Source organism: Coregonus clupeaformis, chromosome 24, assembly GCF_020615455.1.
Source record: "Coregonus clupeaformis isolate EN_2021a chromosome 24, ASM2061545v1, whole genome shotgun sequence".
Taxonomy (NCBI): Eukaryota; Metazoa; Chordata; class Actinopteri; order Salmoniformes; family Salmonidae; genus Coregonus; species Coregonus clupeaformis.
Genome location: NC_059215.1, coordinates 11,286,056 through 11,305,166, shown reverse-complemented (window position 1 = coordinate 11,305,166; position 19,111 = coordinate 11,286,056). Strand labels below are relative to the sequence as shown.

At 41.8% G+C, this 19,111-nt stretch overlaps 1 protein-coding gene across 5 annotated transcripts; it reads right to left on the bottom strand.

The window, feature by feature from the left end:
• Positions 1-10,479: 10,479 nt before the first annotated feature.
• On the bottom strand, positions 10,480-19,074 carry LOC121538043. 5 transcript variants are annotated; one of them, XM_041845782.2, is made up of 7 exons: positions 18,868-18,973; positions 15,468-15,621; positions 13,822-13,865; positions 12,074-12,212; positions 11,784-11,928; positions 11,478-11,578; positions 10,480-11,379 (listed from the first exon to the last, which is right to left on the bottom strand). In XM_041845782.2, exons 3-7 carry the CDS (start codon positions 13,838-13,840, stop codon positions 10,776-10,778), a joined length of 1,008 nt encoding a protein of 335 aa, XP_041701716.1. In that variant the 5' UTR covers positions 13,841-13,865; positions 15,468-15,621; positions 18,868-18,973; the 3' UTR covers positions 10,480-10,775. The 5 variants fall into 5 exon arrangements, 4 of the variants coding, with proteins under 4 accessions (XP_041701716.1, XP_041701715.1, XP_041701718.1 ...); XM_041845781.2 differs by lacking the exon at positions 15,468-15,621 and having other exon boundaries at positions 18,868-19,074; XM_041845784.2 differs by lacking the exons at positions 15,468-15,621; positions 18,868-18,973 and adding an exon at positions 18,544-18,671.
• Positions 19,075-19,111: the final 37 nt, after the last annotated feature.

The following is a 19,111-nucleotide window of genomic DNA, read 5'->3' as shown; positions in this document are numbered from 1 at the left end:
GGCTTAGCGAAAGAAACGGCCAGTGACCAATGGCGAGCATCAATGGGTGTAACTTGACATCAAGAAACGCCGATATCAGAAAAAGCCCCTAATTGTGGTCTGCAATTACACAGTTCACGGCCTCAGCCAGGCACATCTATCCAGTCGTCACTAGTAACTACAGCCACAAAGTCATAAACCCCGCCTATTTCTATAATTAATCTAGTTAAAATTGGATTTTAAACCTAACCATGAACTTAACCACACTGCTAACCTTATGCCTAACCATAAAAAGCTAATTTTCATTAAAATGTTTTACAATATAGCCAATTTTGACTTTGTGGCTGTGGTAACTAGTGGAAACCCCATCTATCCACATCATCACTTCCGAGCAGACTGAAATCGGTCATGCACGTCACACATGCCAAAATAACCTTTGGACAAAGTGAATTAGTTTATTCAGGCTTGATTTAAGATGTTTAGTAAATAATTGAAATGATCAACACATGTATTCTTGATCATTTCAAGGAGGAGAGGGAAAATACTATCTTTATGTGTCAATAGTCTTGACTATATTATAACTTTTCAGAGCCATTGATGTTCTGAGCACTGTAAATACCTATCCCAGGCAGGGTGTGTTCCAGATATATTGACACACACATTGCAGATGATAAGATTATTATGTCACACTGGTTCCTGAGATGTAACAAGTTGCATTCCAGACACAGATTTCTGGCACATAGGTCTGTGCAGATTATAGGATTGTAAAACCAGCTGTAGACAGAGGGAGAGCTAGTGATGGGTGCTCAACGAAACAAGTCCTGCAAGCTCTAGTTGTATCTAATCGTAACTATTGCCTGGTAATATGGTCAAGTGCTGCAAAGGACCTAGAAAAGCTGCAGCTGGCCCAGAACAGAGAGTCACGTCTTGCCCTTCAATGTAGTCAGTCTCTTTTGGCGCAAAGTAGAGGAGAGATTGACTGAATCAATTCTTGTTTTTGTGAGAAATATTGTGTTCAAAATGCCAAACTGTTTGTATAATCAATTTACATATAGCTCTGACAGGCTGACTGACATGCAGTGTCTTCAGAAAGTATTCATACCGCTTGACTTATTCCACATTTTGTTGTGTTACAGCCTGAATTCAATAAAATAATATATTAAAAAAATACTGAAATATCTAATTTACATAACTATTCACACTCCTGAGTCAATACCTTGTAGAAGCACCTTTGGCTGTGTTTACTGCTGTGAGTCTTTCTGGGTAAGTCTCTAAGAGCTTTCCACACCTGGATTATACAATATTTGCCCATTATTATTTTCAAAATTCTTCAAGCTCTGTCAAATTGATTGTTGATCATTGCTAGACAACCATTTTCAGGTCTTGCCATATATTTTCAAGTAGATTTAAATCAAAATTGTAACTCGGCCACTCAGGAACATTCACTGTCTTCTTGGTAAGCAACTCCAGTGTAGATTTGGCCTTGTGTTTTAGGTTTTTGTCCTGCTGAAAGGTGAATTTATCTCCCAGTGTCTGGTGGAAAGTAGACTGAACCAGGTTTTCCTCTAGGATTTTGCCTGTGCTTAACTCCATTGCCTGTGCTCAACTCCAAACAGCATGCTTTGCATTTTTTTTTTTTTACATTTACATTTTGGTCGTTCAGTAGACACTCTTATCCAGAGCGAATTACAGTCAGTGCATTCAACTAAAGTAGATAAACAACAACATATCACAGTCATAGCAAGAAACAAATGTTTCTATCTGTTACTGAGGATGTTATTGTAGTTGAAGTGGTCTGTTGGTTTATTCTGTAGGTTGGACTACTTTGAACATCATCACTGCCAGTTTAAAAGATTTGGAAAAAGCTAACATAAGTGCATATGACAGATGAGAGCAATCATGCATTCTATATTGGCTCCTCTTTGCTATTCAATGGATTTAAAAAGTATTATTGTGATGTAATACTTACTTCATTCCCCAAGTCCAGAACGGACTATTGGAGGCACACAGTACTACATACAGTGGGGAGAACAAGTATTTGATACACTGCCGATTTTGCAGGTTTTCCTACTTACAAAGCATGTAGAGGTCTGTAATGTTTATCATAGGTACACTTCAAATGTGAAAAATCCAGAAAATCACATTGTATGATTTTTAAGTAATTAATTTGCATTTTATTGCATGACATAAGTATTTGATACATCAGAAAAGCAGAACTTTAATATTTGGTACAGAAACCTTTGTTTGCAATTACAGAGATCATACGTTTCCTGTAGGTCTTGACCAGGTTTGCACACACTGCAGCAGGGATTTTGGCCCACTCCTCCATACAGACCTTCTCCAGATCCTTCAGGTTTCGGGGCTGTCACTGGGCAATATGGACTTTCAGCTCCCTCCAAAGATTTTCTATTGGGTTCAGGTCTGGAGACTGGCTAGGCCACTCCAGGACCTTGAGATGCTTCTTACGGAGCCACTCCTTAGTTGTCCTGGCTGTGTGTTTCAGGTCGTTGTCATGCTGGAAGACCCAGCCACGACCCATCTTCAATGCTCTTACTGAGGGAAGGAGGTTGTTGGCCAAGATCTCGCGATACATGGCCCCATCTATCCTCCCCTCAATACGGTGCAGTCGTCCTGTCCCCTTTGCAGAAAAGCATCCCCAAATAATGATGTTTCCACCTCCATGCTTCTCGGTTGGGATGGTGTTCTTGGGGTTGTACTCATCCTTCTTCTTCCTCCAAACACGGTGACTGGAGTTTAGACCAAATAGCTCTATTTTTGTCTCATCAGACCACATGACCTTCTCCCATTCCTCCTCTGGATCATCCAGATGGTCATTGGCAAACTTCAGACGGGCCTGGACATGCGCTGGCTTGAGCAGGGGGACCTTGCGTGCGCTGCAGGATTTTAATCCATGACGGCGTAGTGTGTTACTAATGGTTTTCTTTGAGACTGTGGTCCCAGCTCTCTTCATTGACCAGGTCCTGCCATGTAGTTCTGGGCTGATCCCTCACCTTCTTCATGATCATTGATGCCCCACGAGGTGAGATCTTGCATGGAGCCCCAGACCGAGGGTGATTGACCGTCATCTTGAACTTCTTCCATTTTCTAATAATTGCGCCAACAGTTGTTGCCTTCTCACCAAGCTGCTTGCCTATTGTCCTGTAGCCCATCCCAGCCTTGTGCAGGTCTACAATTTTATCCCTGATGTCCTGATACACAGCTCTCTGGTCTTGGCCATTGTGGAGAGGTTGGAGTCTGTTTAATTGAGTGTGTGGACAGGTGTCGTTTATACAGGTAACGAGTTCAAACAGGTGCAGTTAATACAGGTAATGAGTGGAGAACAGGAGGGCTTCTTAAAGAAAAACTAACAGGTCTGTGAGAGCTGAAATTCTTACTGGTTGGTAGGTGATCAAATACTTATGTCCTGCAATAAAATGCAAATTAATTACTTAAAAATCATACAATGTGATTTTCTGGATTTTTGTTTTAGATTCCGTCTCTCACAGTTGAAGTGTACCTATGATAAAAAATTACAGACCTCTACATGCTTTGTAAGTAAGAAAACCTGCAAAATTGGCAGTGTATCAAATACTTGTTCTCCTCATTGTAGAGCCATCACTACATGGAACTCTATTCCACATCAAGTAACTGATGCAAGCAGTAAATGGGGATCCATAATAAATACAAATACTTGAAATTTGGCCATAGAATCAATGACCAAAAAAATACGTATTTTCAATGTCTGTAAATGACGTCTTTTCAACTTTAATTCAGAACCGAAAATGAACCTGATTTCAACGTCCGGAAAATACTTATTTTCAATGTCGGGAAAATACATATTTTCACCTTTCATTCAGAACCTATAATAAACCTCACTTCAACGTCTGGAAAATACATATTTTAGATATATTTTCAACATAATTTTGCTTACTGGGATGTCCCTTAATCTGGGGTTTGGGGGAATGAACCAACAATCTATTTTCTAATAATAATTTTGTATATAGAGGTGCATAGGGACAAACTCAATCAAAAGCTGTATCAAGGGCTCAATCAAACATGGTGAAATCCATAATTGACCACTGCCCTCTATAATATGTGGAGAGTATTGGACAGGTGAAACGTTCACTTTGTTCGCTTATCAGACGACATAGTGGACGTGGAGCATTGATCCAGGATCCTCTCATATCTCGCTAAGTGCATGGGGTAGACATCCTAGGCTATCCATAACAATATTGATGAGCATCTATTCCTACCTCGCGTAGGTGCCATTGGTAGGCATTTTCTCATTTGGGCAAAAGTCCGTCCTCCACCCCCTCTCCTCTGTGACCCGAAAACCGATAAGTGGTCGAGGAACTATCAATTAGTTAGTAGAAGAACAGAAGTGTATCCTCCCTCCTCGATAGCCACCTTTCATTGAAGATAGTCGTGTGTATCCTATTCTACCAGAGTCCTTCACAGAAATGTTGAAATCTGCCACACCCCCTTTGATTCAGCTTTTGTTTTGTCAGAGGAAAAAAAAATAATTTACACATTTAAAAACAATATGCTGCTTATCGTTTTATCTCTAAAATATCTTGCACAACTAACTTATTTAGTTTTTACCACTTTACATATTTATTTTAGGAGTGGAAAAGGAGTCTCACTTCATACAAGCGTATTTTCATCCACGTTCCCTCTCCTCAATTACCTTTAACCTATTTCAAAAGGAGGTAAGAAGACTGAGGAGAGAGGACGTAGAAGTTGAGCCAATCCAATTGAGAAAAGGCCCAGGGATTAGTTTAGGGGACCAGGACACTTTTCACACCATTTCCCCCAGTAGGCTGTACTATACATCATGGTGTGCGTACATTTCAGCGTGCATACAGGTGTACACAGTGGCCTTTTCTCATTTGGGAAAAAAGTCTGTCTTCCACAACCCAGAAAATTATAAGTGGTTGAGGAGACTGTCAATTCGTTAGTAGGCAAACGGAAGACAGTCCTCCCCGCCTTGATAGCCTCCTTTTGGCGAGTGGATGAACGTGGGCAGCCGCATGTAGCCTTTTGAAGTAGCCTCATGAGATTAAACCATTGTGACTGCTTGTGTTTATGCCACACATAAAAGGTAATACATTTTAAAAGTTAAATAATAAATATTTAGGCTTTATTGAAGCGTTATGGAGATTTTCTTGTTTGGGCAAATGTGCGTCCTCTCTCCTCCGTGAGTGGTCGAAGAGTGTGTCAATTTGTTAGAAGGCAAATGGAAGACAGTCCTCCCTTCCTCAATAGCCTCCTTTTGACAAGGAAGCACAAGTGTATGCTACCTTCACGGAATAATTTTGAAATCTGCCACACCCCTTTGAATCATCTTAAAAAAACAGTATGCTACTTATCATTTTATCTATAAAATGTTTTGCACAACTAGCTACATTTGTTTTTATCACTTTATACATTCATTTCACTGTGTAAACGTCATTTGCCTGATGACGCGCGATTGGAGAAGGCGAGTCATTTCAAACAAGTGCATTATCATCCACTTTCCCTCTCCTCGCCGCATCATCTGGATTACAGTTGACCTTTTTCAAAAAAAGGCCAGAGAGGATGCAGAAGTTGAACAAATCGAAAGGCCATGGTTCTAAGTGCGTGAGGAATTGCACGCATTAAGCTTTCCTGAATAACTGGTCCTGCTGGGAGCATAGGCCTATGTGGCCACATTATTATAGGACGACTTGGGAGAATGATAATCCGCAACAGACAGTGCATCTCAGTATCAGAAGTAAAAATACAGCCAGACTGACCTTAGTGTTTATCTGCTTCAGTGAACTCATTCCAATACATATTTATGTAACATGATGTGAATATATATTTTGTGAAAAAAAAGTATTTGGTATTTCATTTGTTGGTATATAATAAATGAAATTATACATTGTGAGAAGTATTGATGTGTTGAAAGCACCAAACTGTCTGTTCAAACAGCTTCCACACAGCTCAGGCACCCATACACACCCCACACAAGACATCCCACCAGGGGTCTCTTCTCAGTCCCCAAGTCCAGAATGGACTCTGGGAAACGCACAGTACTACATAGAGCCATGACTACATGAAACTCTCCTCGACATCAAGTAACAAGTGAGTGTTGCACATAGGGATGTGTGAAACTTACTCTTCAGCCTGAAGTGTCCCCACTTGTGCCAGAAAATAGCTAGCTTTTTCGTGTGGCGCTGACTGGTAAGAAGCTTCAGGAGGGTGGTCACGTGCTAGCAAGGCAGAGGTCCCGAGTTCGCGCCAGGTATGAGCCGAATCGAGAGGAAGTGTTTACACAAGCAGTAAAACAACACCTCACGGCACCACGCAAACTGTGAAGAGACACGCATACGCACATACAGTGCCTTTGGAAAGTATTAAGACCCCTTGACTTTTTCCATATTTTGTTACGTTAACAGCCTTATTCTAAAATTGATGAAATTGTTTTTTTCCCTCATAAATCTACACACAATACCCCATAATGACAAAGCAAAAACAGGTTATTTATTTTTGCTACTTTATAAATAAAAAAACCCGGAAATATCAAATTTACGTACAGTGAGGGAAAAAAGTATTTGATCCCCTGCTGATTTTGAACGTTTGCTCACTGACAAAGACATGATCAGTCTATAATTTTAATGGTAGGTTTATTTGAACAGTGAGAGACAGAATAACAACAAAATCCAGAAAAAACGCATGTCAAAAATGTTATAAATTGATTTGCATTTTAATGAGGGAAATAAGTATTTGACCCCTCTGCAAAACATGACTTAGTACTTGGTGGCAAAACCCTTGTTGCCAATCACAGAGGTCAGACGTCCTGTCCCCTTAGCAGAAAAACACCCCCAAAGCATAATGTTTCCACCTCCATGTTTGACAGTGGGGATGGTGTTCTTGGGGTCATAGGCAACATTCCTCCTCCTCCAAACACGGCGAGTTGAGTTGATGCCAAAGAGCTCGATTTTGGTCTCATCTGACCACAACATTTTCACCCAGTTCTCCTCTGAATCATTCAGATGTTCATTGGCAAACTTCAGACGGGCCTGTATATGTGCTTTCTTGAGCACTGGGACCTTGCGGGCGCTGCAGGATTTCAGTCCTTCACAGCGTAGTGTGTTACCAACAGTTTTCTTGGTGACTATGGTCCCAGCTGCCTTGAGATCATTGACAAGATCCTCCCGTGTAGTTCTGGGCTGATTCCTCACCGTTGTCATGATCATTGCAACTCCACGAGGTGAGATCTTGCATGGAGCCCCAGGCTGACGGGAGTTGACAGTTATTTTGTGTTTCTTCCATTTCCGAATAATCGCACCAACTGTTGTCACCTTCTCACCAAGCTGCTTGGCGATGGTCTTGTAGCCCATTCCAGCATTGTGTAGGTCTACAATCTTGTCCCTGACATCCTTGGAGAGCTCTTTGGTCTTGGCCATGGTGGAGAGTTTGGAATCTGATTGATTGATTGCTTCTGTGGACAGGTGTCTTTTATACAGGTAACAAGCTGAGATTAGGAGCACTCCCTTTAAGAGCACTCAGCTCGTTACCTGTATAAAAGACACCTGGGAGCCAGAAATCTTTCTGATTGAGAGGGGGTCAAATACTTATTTCCCTCATTAAAATGCAAATCAATTCATAACATTTTTGACATGCGTCTTTCTGGATTTTGTTGTTGTTATTCTGTCTCTCACTGTTCAAATAAACCTACCATTAAAATTATAGACTAATAATTTCTTCGTCAGTGGGCAAACGTACAAAATCAGCAGGGGATCAAATACTTGTTTCCCTCACTGTAAGTATTCAGACCCTTTACTCAGTACTTTGTTGAAGAACCTTTGGCAGTGATTACAGCATCGCTGTCTTCTTGGGTATGACGCTACAAGCTTAGCACAACTGTATTTGGAGAGTTTCTCCAATTCTTCTCTGCAGATCCTCTCAAGCTCTGTCAGGTTGGATGGGGAGCGTTGCTGCACAGCTATTTTCAGATCTCTCCAGAGATGTTCGATTGGGTTCAAGTCCGGGCTCTGGCTGGGCCACTCAAGGATATTCAGAGACTTGTCCCAAAGCCACTCCTGCGTTGTCTTGGCTGTGTGCTTCGGGTCGTTGTTCTGTTGGAAGGTGAACCTTCACCCCAGTCTGAGGTCCTGAGCGCTCTGAAGCAGGTTCTCATCAAGGATCTCTCTGTACTTCGTTCTGTTCATCTTTGCCTCGATCCTGACTAGTCTCCCAGTCCCTGCCGCTGAAAAACATCCCCCACAGCATGATGCTGCCATCACCATGCTTCACTGTAGGGATGGTGCCAGGTTTCCTCCAGACGTGACGCTTGGCATTCAGGCCAAAGAGTTCAGTCTTGGTTTCATCAGACCAGATAATCTTGTTTCTCATGGTCTGAGAGTCTTTAGGTGCCTTTTGACAAACTCCAAGTGGGCTCTCATGTGTCTTTTACTGAGGAGTGGCTTCCGTCTGGCCACTCTACCATTAAGGCCTGATTGGTGGAGTGCTGCAGAGATGGTTGTCCTTCTGGAAGGTTCTCCCATCTCCACAGAGGAACTCTAGAGCTCTGTCACAGAGTGACCGTCGAGTTCTTGGTCACCTCCCTGACCAAGGCCCTTCTCCCCCGATTGCCCAGTTTGGCCGGGCGGCCAGCTCTAGGAAGAGTCTCGGTGGTTCAAAACTTCTTCCATTTAATGATGGAGGCCACTGTGTTCTTGCGGACCTTCAATGCTACAGAAATGTTTTGGTACCCTTCCCCAGATCTGTGCCTCGACACAATCCTGTCTCGGAGCTCTACGGAAAATTCCTTCGACCTCATGGCTTGGTTTTTGCTCTGACAAACACTTTCAACTGTGGGACCTTATATAGAGAGGTATGTGCCTTTCCAAATCATGTCCAATCAATTGAATTTACCAAAGGTGGACTCCAATCAAGTTGTAGAAACATCTCAAGGATGATCAATGGAAACTAAGATGCACCTGAGCTCAATTTCGAGTCTCATAGCAAAGGGTCTGAATACTTACGTAAATAAGGTATCGGTTTTTAATTTCCTATATATTTCAAAATGTTTCTAAAAACCTGTTTTCGCTTTGTCATTCTGGGGTATTGTGTGTAGATTGATGAGGATTTGTATTTATTTAATCCATTTTAGAATACGGCTATAACATAAAATGTGGAAAGAAATCAAGGGGTCTGAATACTTTCCGAAGGCACTATAACACAAGCACTCTACACACAAACACATTGTAGTATTGTACATTTTATATTGTACATTTGTAATGATGGAGTAATGGAATAATGTAGTGTATGATGTATTGTTTTATTTTTTGATGTAGGCTGTTTTATTATGATGTAATTGTTTTAATCCTGTTTGGACCCCAGGAAAAGTTGCTGCTGCCTTGGCAGGTCAGGGTTCCATCGCTATTGGGGATCCTAATAATAAATACTAAATACTTATAAACTGTCGAGAGTAGACCCAAAACTGATCGATATGGAATTAATGGAATGAAACATTCACATCACAGGACTTTTGCGCAGTTATTCAAATTACATTTTCACTGCAGTTTACAGCCTAGAGTAGAATGTTGTTCTCACTAGAAAACAATGATGCAATTATTCATTGCATTGTGGTGTTGCAGGCTAGTCTAGGCAGGTTATGATAATTAATGTAGCGCATTAGGAGAATTAGATTAAGGTTAGTAAAAGGGTTAGCAAAAACGCTTTCCTAACCTGCTACGAAAATCACTTTGGGCAAAGTGCCGTGTTTTTAGGGAGTCCCAGGTAGGATAATTGTATTTTCCCTAAACAGGATCAATAGGGGAGCTTTTTGAGCTGCGTGTCTCATGTCTTCACTGTTGGTTCATGTGCAATGACACACCTGGCCTCTCCGCTGCTTATCAGCTATTCCTCTATGTTCTTGTGGATTTATATTGAAAATTGGTAATGCTTTGAATGATTTTGTGTGGTATGATTGGTAGTTAGCCTATTGCAGATCTGGACAAACAGTCCACCTACCACTATTGTCACTATGAATGGCAGGATAGACAGACTGGTAGACTATATTGACCTGTGGTATAGTAAGCGTGCGGAAAAAAGCGTAGTGCATAAGGGAAGTAACAAATCAAAAATAAGGGAGGTGCTTGCAAGCAGATGAGGAAATTTGGCTAGGATGGAAGAGTTTACATAGTAAAACCTTCAACCAGGGAAGAAACACACTACCATCCCGTGCCCAATAAAAAAAAACACACAACCAAGGGCGTAACTTTGTGTTGCATTTGGGGGGTCAGGGTCAATGGGTTCCAGTGTCAACCCCATTATAAAAATGTGTAACTGAGTAGCACTGTCAAAGATGTTTATACTGTACCCCTATGATAGACCACAGCCTGTCGTTTCCAATGGGAGCAAATTAATCATAGTGGCAGAACAAGCAATGAGGTGGGCAGAGCCAAGCACGAGCTATCCATGTATTTGCATATTTCCGTTATGGAACGCCTACTCTGTGAAGTGCCCGTGTACAATAACTCAATTCGCCCTTGCACTCCTTCTAAACAACACCATTTTTTGGAAACCTTGGCAAAGGGTAAAGTATACAAAACTTAGTCAACTCTGCTTATAACAGATTCTAGTTTTGGGAACAGAAAACTGTATTGAGATCAAATGTTTAATCAATGAGAAAATTTGCAGAATGTCGGCCAAAATCCCACTGCGGGCCACTGGGCTTCCTCTCATTACCGTATTTGGTGGGGAGTGGCATTCCCCCTGCAAATTACGCACCTGCACAAAATCCTCCCCAGTTAGACAACCCTCCCCTATTTTGGACCCCCCGCCCCACCCCAGTAAATTTCAAACTGTCCCTTAAGTTTTCCTTTTCTCACTCTTGGTGGGAGAGCTCTAAGCATTTGATTGTTTTCTCTCATCATTTGGTTCTCTTTGCTCAGCAACGGAAGACCATTCCCTTTTGGACAGGAGCCAATGAAGGACTTTCGAATGTCTGCCACAGCTTCCTTTGTCTTTTGTAAGGTCTCGATGTCTTGACATAGATAAGTAGCATCCATTATTTTGTTTAATTCATCTCTTAACGCACACTGTTCAGCTGTGATGTGGTTTTCCCTGACTCCGTCCTGACCCATGTTTTCTTCCTGCTGTCTGGTGTCTCCGTCCTGCCCCATGTTTTCTTCCTGCTGTCTGGTGTCTCTGTCCTGCCCCATGTTTTCTTGTGGATGTATCTTCCTTTTAAAGCAACTTGCTTCATTGATAATGTGGTTTTGGTGTGCTTCAGCGATTGGGAGCTTGACATGAATGAATGATGATGATGTAGCTGGGCTTGTCTGAGTCAATGCCTCCTTCAGTCTTTTCATTGCTTCTTGTTTCTTTGCTCTCGAAGCATCCCCCTTGACACTAAATGTGTCATACCTTAAAGAAAACAGTTTAGTACATATTTAATCAAAGCTTAGAGAAATTAGAGGCATTGTTGAAACATCCATTACATTTTACTGTGCTAATTAACTCACCTAGTTACATGCCGAATGAAAAGCTTTGCTGGACAGTCCACTTTTTTGCCCCTCTGCACATATAACCTTTTCTTGCTATATACATGTTCTGAAGGCTGTTCCTATAGACACATTTGTCAATGAATGAAGAAGTTACCAATCAATGAGTCAATGAGTGAAGAAGTAATGAAGAAGGCACAACTAACAATGGAGTACTACAACCTTTGATTTGGGGTTATGATAGGTTTACTTAACCCATTATGCCTTTAGACTATTCAAATTCTATGGGTATATATGAATTCCTTATAATGACACTAGACAATGTACCTCAGCTGTAGAATGTCTTTTCGATGCTTTGCCATGCTGGCAGGCAAGGATAGCTCTTTTTTCAACACAAACGGGAACATCATCTGCATAATCCTCCACTTGCCAAAGTAGCCTTCTTTTAATTTGATCCTTTTTGTGTTCAGACCTAGAGGATCACCAGAAGGTAAATCAATAAAGAGGGAAAAAGCATATATATATATATAAATCAGAGAATAATATATGCAAAACCACTAAAATATCTAATCAACAAAATGTAATTGCATGGACTAAATTGACACATTCAGACCTACCATGTATTGAATGAAGTGTACGTGGCTCTTTTGTGGTTTTCTAGCAAGGACCCCAATTCTTCCTCAGATTTCACGGTGCCGGATATGTAGCCATTGCTCCTACTTATAACTTTGAAAGAGGCAGGAATCCAGGCTAGATCTGTTGAATGTGAAAATGAAAAACATCTTAGAGAAACAGAGACATAAATCACGTTTCCATCCAGTTTTTATGCGAGTATGGTTTCCATCCAGTTTTTATGCAAGTAAAATCATACCATATATATATTTTTTAAATGACGGCTGTGATGGAAACAGGACGTTTTGGTACAATTTTATAAATGCCTACAAATAATTTGTTTGTTCGACATGGTGGGATCTTTTTGTGTCTGTAAAATTAATTATGCAAGAAATGGCAGTGGAAACACCTTTATGCGCAAATATTGATATAATAACCATCATATCGAAGTAAACTTTGAGTCACACAATGATATGGTGTGTGTGTGGTCCTCCCACTACGACTCGGGAAACAATGCAGTTTATTAGGCTACAGATTAAATAACTTCACAGGGTGGTGCACAGTGATCTTGATGCTCCTTTCCAATAAATATCGATGGTCTGATTCTGGTGACATGATGATCAATGCTTGACTGCTGTTTGACAAATAAAAACATTATCTTATCCATAATAATCTCATCATGTAGACTAGCCTACCCACACTGTATCTGCCAGCTCTTGGCTAGAGTGCATGTACCAAGACCAGAGTGCAGCTTTTTGACTGTTTACAGACTCAACTAAACTCCCACATCCCCAACTTGGTTACAGTTTGGTCAGTGATTTTTGCCTTTATGTCCTTTAATTTCCATACCATTGGCCGTTGCCACGGTTATGTGTGTGTTGCCATGGGTCCCACGATGCCATGTCTTACCTGGTCATTTTTTAAATTTGATCTTTTGTTACATTTTAATACTTAGGGATTTGTTGAGAGCTTTCTACAGCTTTTTACTGCTATTTAAACGCAAAAGTTTGTGACAAAACTAACGGTAGAGTTGAAAATGCGATGGAAACGCATTCAACTTTAGATTTTTATTCGGTACATGAAAACTTAAGCGAAAAAGTACATTTTGTGTACACGATGTCATCATGTACTGATTTAAATCCGCAACAAGTCTGTTTGGTGGAAACACACCACTGGTGGGAAGATTTGCATATTTTCTTTATGCAGATTTGAGAATATTCGCATGAAAATCTGTCACCAATTGGAAGGAAACCTAGCTATAGACAGAGAGACAGACTCTCACACACATACAGTTTATGTAGCTAGGTCTACTGTAAAGCTCACACCATATCATACACATCATAGATTTCTTCAGAGTGGATAAAAATCTGTTTTTGGTAGTTGAAGAAGTCTAGGCCTACATATTGTGAAGTCACAGGCGGCCGGTGGCACTTTAATTGGGGAGGACGGGCTCATAGTAATCACTGGAACTGAATAAATGGAATGGTATCAAACACATGGTTTCCATGTGTTTGATAACCTTCCAATCACTCCATTCCAGACATTATTATGAGCCGTCCTCCCCTCAACAGCCTCCTGTGTGTAAAGTACATGTAGATACATCTTATAGACACAGAAACAGAGAGAATGACAAACATACAGAGAGAGGGAGAGATGCTCACATACAGCTTATTCAGCTAGGTCTTCTACTGTACAACTCACATTCATATCATGCATATCAATGTATTTAGGCATGATTATTGATCATACTGACCTGAAGTATTGGTTTGCATTTTTTTGTAGTTCACATCACAATCACTGAAAAGGGAGGGGGAAAAGGGAAGGCTAGGCTCAGTTAATCTGATTTTGGTAATCTACACGCAAATAATTCATCTCAGTGATATTGACAGTATACAGGTATTATTGCATGTTGACTAACCAATCGCATTGAAATTAGATTAAATCATGATCAGTTTCATACAATTCATTCAGGTAATCTTAGTAAATTGGCTTGATAGCGGCATTGACGTTGTTGGTTGGCTAGCAAGCAAAACTTACGTTACACATTGTTCACTTAGGAAAACTGGGGTTTATTCATTATGCCGATTCTGTTGAGAAACGTTTCTTCTGCCTCAAAGAAACGGTTTAATCCAAACTAACCTAAAGTAGCAGGCGTAAAAAGACGCTTGAGCGGAATCCCCACATCCGTTTTTCAGGGGAAACGGAAGTTGGGTTGAAAATACTGTATCCCTAAAACCAGAAATATCCGCTTTCTGCCGGGAACTCTGTAAAAACAAATTTCTTCGATAAAAGTGACTTTTCGTAGCAGGTTAGGAGAGCATTTTCGATAACCCTAATCCTTTTCCTAACCTTAACCTAATTATCCTAACCTCTTACGTTAATTATCTTAACCTGCTGCGTAAGTTCTCCTAACCTGTTACGTAAAAGTCGTAGCTTTATCGAAGTGCCGTGTTTTTAGAGAATCTCTCATGACCCGGCGTTTTGGGGAAAATCTGGGAAATCCTATATCCGGTCTAAGGTGAATAGTCTTTTCTCAATAGAAATGGCACAAACCAAGAGCAAGTCCTGTTGTCACCTCCCTGACCAAGGCCCTTCTCCCCCGATTGCTCAGTTTGGCCGGGCGGCCAGCTCTAGGAAGAGTCTTAGTGGTTCCAAACTTCTTCCATTTTGGAATGGAGGCCATTGGGTTCTTGGGGACCTTCAATGCTACATAAATGTTTTGGTACCCTTCCCCAGATCTGTGCCTCGACACAATCCTCTCGGAGCTCTACGGACAATTCCTTCGACATCATGGCTTGGTTTTTGCTCTGACATGCACTGTCAACTGTGTGCCTTTCCAAATAATAATAATAATAATAATAATAATATGCCATTTAGCAGACGCTTTTATCCAAAGCGACTTACAGTCATGCGTGCATACATTTTTGTGTATGGCATATTATGTCCAATCATTTGAATTTACCACAGGTGGACTCCAATCAAGTTGTAGAAACATCTCAAGGATGATCAATGGAAACAGGATGCACCTGAGCTCAATTTCGAGTCTCATAGCAAAGGGTCTGAATACTTATGTCAATAAGGTATTTTTTTTTTTTATACATTTGCAAACATTTCAAAAAAACTGTTTTCGCATTGTCATTATGGGATATTGTGTGTAGATTTATGAGGGAGAAAAATATTTAATCAACTTTAGAATAAGGCTGTAACGTAACAAAATGTGGAAAAAGGGAAGGGCTCTGAATACTTTCCGAATGCACTGTACCACTACACCTGACGAGAGTGAGGATGGGTGGGAAGAAGACGAAGCAAGGGAATCCAGCATGCCAGGAACACAGAAAAGTAAAAGGTGGACGAAGGCAACATCTACCACTACACCTGACAAGAGTGAGGATGAATTACCTGTGGTGGCAATTGCGGTGAAGACCGCAGAGATTGATCCTTGATCTGATGATGAGAAAGATGATTACGGGCCAGTGGGAGTTCGATTTTTGGAGAGAATGGATCCTTGCCTTCTGGCGGTGGTGTCAGATTGGGTGGAGAAGAGGTTGGGGGACTGTTGAGTTGGTGAAAGTAAATAGAAGTGGACTTGTGATGATTTTTTGCATTTCTACTATCCAGAGGGTGTGGGCACTTCATACCAAGCGCCTAGGGATAAGTACTGTGACTTGCTTTTCTCTCCGGAGCAGGGCACCGTTGAAAGGAGTGATAACTGGGGTCTCAGGAGCAAGCGTTGACGTGTGGGCAGAACAAGCAAGAAGGTGGACAGAGCCAAGCACGAGCTAGTGAGATCCTATTGGCAGGTTCTAGCATTTATTTGCATATTGCCGTTAGGGAACGCCTACTTTGTGAAGTGCGCGTATGCAATAACTCAATTCGCCCTTGTGCTCCAAAACAACACCATTTTTTACTTTGGCTAAAGCTAAAGTCCACAAAACGCAGTCCACACTGTTTGTTACATATTCTAGTTTAGGAAACAGAAAACTATATCGAGATCAAATGTTTCATCAATGAGAAAATTAGCAGAATGTGTGCCAAAATCCATCTTGCGCCATCTTCTACCACTGCCAGCCACTGGGCTTCCTCTCATCACCATATTTGGTAGTGAGTGGAAACGCCAACCGGATGCTTCACATTTATGAGGCGAGTTCAACAAGGCTTCTGTTTGCAGCGAACATGTTGCCAGACTAACAATTTCAGTTGAACAATTTGAATGAACATTCCAAAATGTTAAGGTGAAACATCAAACAGCTACTTTTTGTAAGGATTACTGTGGCTTTTTAGTGACAATATTCAAACTGAAAATGACTTAGCTATTCCTACTAAATATAGTAGAAAGTCTACATGGCTACTTTATTATTTTTAGCGGCAATTTATACCAGAAACAGACACTTACGTTCGCCGCACACTATCTTCTCAGACTGTTAGCTAACGTTAGCTAACGGTCGCGGCTAACACAAAACAAATGGAATATGTTAGCCAATGTTTGCAAACTATTACCCTTGTTGAACACACCACTGGTGTATTCACTGACATTTTCAACCTCTCCCTGACCAAAGTCTGTAATACCTACATGTTTCAAGCAGACCACCATAGTCCCTGTGCCCAAGAAAGCGAAGGTAACCTGCCTAAATGACTACTGCCCCGTAGCACTCATGTCAGTAGCCATGAAGTACTTTGGAAGGTCATGGCTCACATCAACACCATCATCCCGGAAACCCTAGACCCACTCCAATTCACATACTGCCCCAACAGATCCACAGATGACGCAATTTCAATCGCACTCCACAATGCCCTTTCCCACCTGGACAAAAGGAACACCTATGTGAGAATACTGTTCATTGACTACAGCTCAGCGTTCAACACCATAGTGCCCAAAATCTCATCACTAAGCTAAGGACACTGGGACTAAACACCTCCCTCTGCAACTGGATCCTGGACTTTCCGACGGGCCGCCCCCAGGTGGTAAGGGTAGGCAACAACACATCTGCCACGCTGATCCTCAACACGGGGGCCCCTCAGGGGTGCGTGCTTAGTCCCCTCCTGTACTCCCTGTTCACCCACGACTGCGTGGCCAAGCACGACTCCAACACCATCATTAAGTTTGCTGACGACACAACGGTGGTAGGCCTGATCACCGACAACGATGAGACAGCCTATAGGGAGGAGGTCAGAGACCTGGCAGTGTGGTGCCAGGACAACAACCTCTCCCTCAACGTGAGCAAGACAAAGGAGATGATCGTGGACTACAGGAAAAGGAGGGCCGAATACGCCCCCATTCACATCGACGGGGCTGTAGTGGAGCGGGTCGAGAGTTTCAAGTTCCTTGGTGTCCACATCACCAACAAACTATCATTGTCCAAACACACCAACAAAGTCGTGAAGAGGGCACAACAACGCCTTTTCCCCCTCAGGAGACTGAAAAGATTTGGCATGGGTCCCCAGATCCTCAAAAAGTTATACAGCTGCACCATCGAGAGCATCCTGACCGGTTGCATCACCGCCTAGTATGGCAACTGCTCGGCTTCCGACTGTAATGCGCTACAGAGGGTAGTGCGTGCGGCCCAGTACATCACTGGGGCCAAGCTTCCTGCCAGCCAGGACCTATATACTAGGCGGTGTCAGAGGAAGGCCCAAAAAATTGTCAAAGTCTCCAGTCACCCAGGTCATAGACTGTTTTCTCTGCTACTGCACGGCAAGCGGTACCGGAGCGCCAAGTCCAGGTCCAAAAGGCTCCTTAACAGCTTCTACCCACAAGCCATAAGACTCCTGAACAATTAATCAAATGGCCACCCGGACTATTTGCATTTTCTTAAAACTGCATTATTGGTTAAGGGCTTGTAAGTAAACATTTCACGGTATTCGGCGCATGTGACAAATACAATTTGATTTGATATATGGCTCATTGTTCTATCTGTGACAGAGTACTTATGGTCAAGGCTAGAACGTATCCAGCTTGTCAAATTAATGTCAAAAGTAGATTTTTTAGCCAACCTTAACCTAATAAGTTAATTATCCTAACAATGTTGTCAATTTCCCCTAAGGTGCTACGAAAAGTCAAATCTGACGTTAATTTGACAAAAGATGGATCCCGTCTAGGCATGACCAGTGCTTATGGTTAATGAGGCTGGTTTCCACTAGTTACCACAGACAAGCCCAGCCCACAAACAGTCAACATTGGCAAGATCGTAAAAATTTATGAAAACAAGACATTTATTTTTGGTCTTCATTTAAGGTTAGGCACAGTGTTAGCAGTGTTGTTAAGGTTATATTATATCTATAAAGCATGTTTACCGGTAATGATTAGAAAAAATTGATTGTATATACGTTATATACATAGCCTTAAGCTCTATGGCAGCACGCTAAGCTTTTTAGGCTTTAATATTTTGCTAACGTTACCTAGCTAGTTTTGCAAACGTTAACTTAGCTAACGTCTAGTGTATGCGATAGAAAAATGGCCGTAACAACGATGACTGACATTTTGTTTTACCGGATAATTACTTTTCATGCTCCTTGTTCTGTCTTTGCCCGTAATGTACAGCAACTGACATTACTGCGGCAGCGAAAAACAGGAAACATTAATTCTCAGAAGGTCCCCGCAAGAGAAAGGCCCATTGGACAAATTCAGGTAGGTCCCTCCCCGTTTTGTTCTGTTTGCTTCAACAGTAAGTGTGTTCCGTTGCGAGACTTAATGAATACACCGATGGTTCAGCCACTTGGTAGCTAGCTATCGTTAATCAAATAAAGCGAAATGATGTATTCATATGAAAGTGCAGTTGTAAACTATAAAGTATAAACCCACCATAATGATGTCATGTCGGTGAAGAAGTTATGAATGAGGTCCCAGGCGGAGGGTTCTCGGATGAACGTGGACGCGCATCGGACACTCCTTCCACTTTGACGTATAGTACCGCTCATCTGGCGAAGTGGCGTGAAAATAGTGGGTTGAACCCTTTTACATGGCCCGGTGCCCCGGTTGAGCGGAGTTTGCTCATTTAGACCATTCCATTGGTCCTTAAGCGTCACTCACCTGGGCACTGGGCCAT

Bases quoted from the DNA above. Each gene is read 5' to 3' on its own strand.
- LOC121538043 (XM_041845781.2), bottom strand. From the start codon at position 18,983: ATGAGCGGTACTATACGTCAAAGTGGAAGGAGTGTCCGATGCGCGTCC. The intron at 13,866-18,867 runs GTGGGTTTATAC...CTCCCTTTTCAG, and splicing joins ACCGACATGACATCATTATG to TGATTGTGATGTGAACTACA. The intron at 11,380-11,477 runs GTGAGTTAATTA...GTTTTCTTTAAG, and splicing joins TTCATTCGGCATGTAACTAG to GTATGACACATTTAGTGTCA.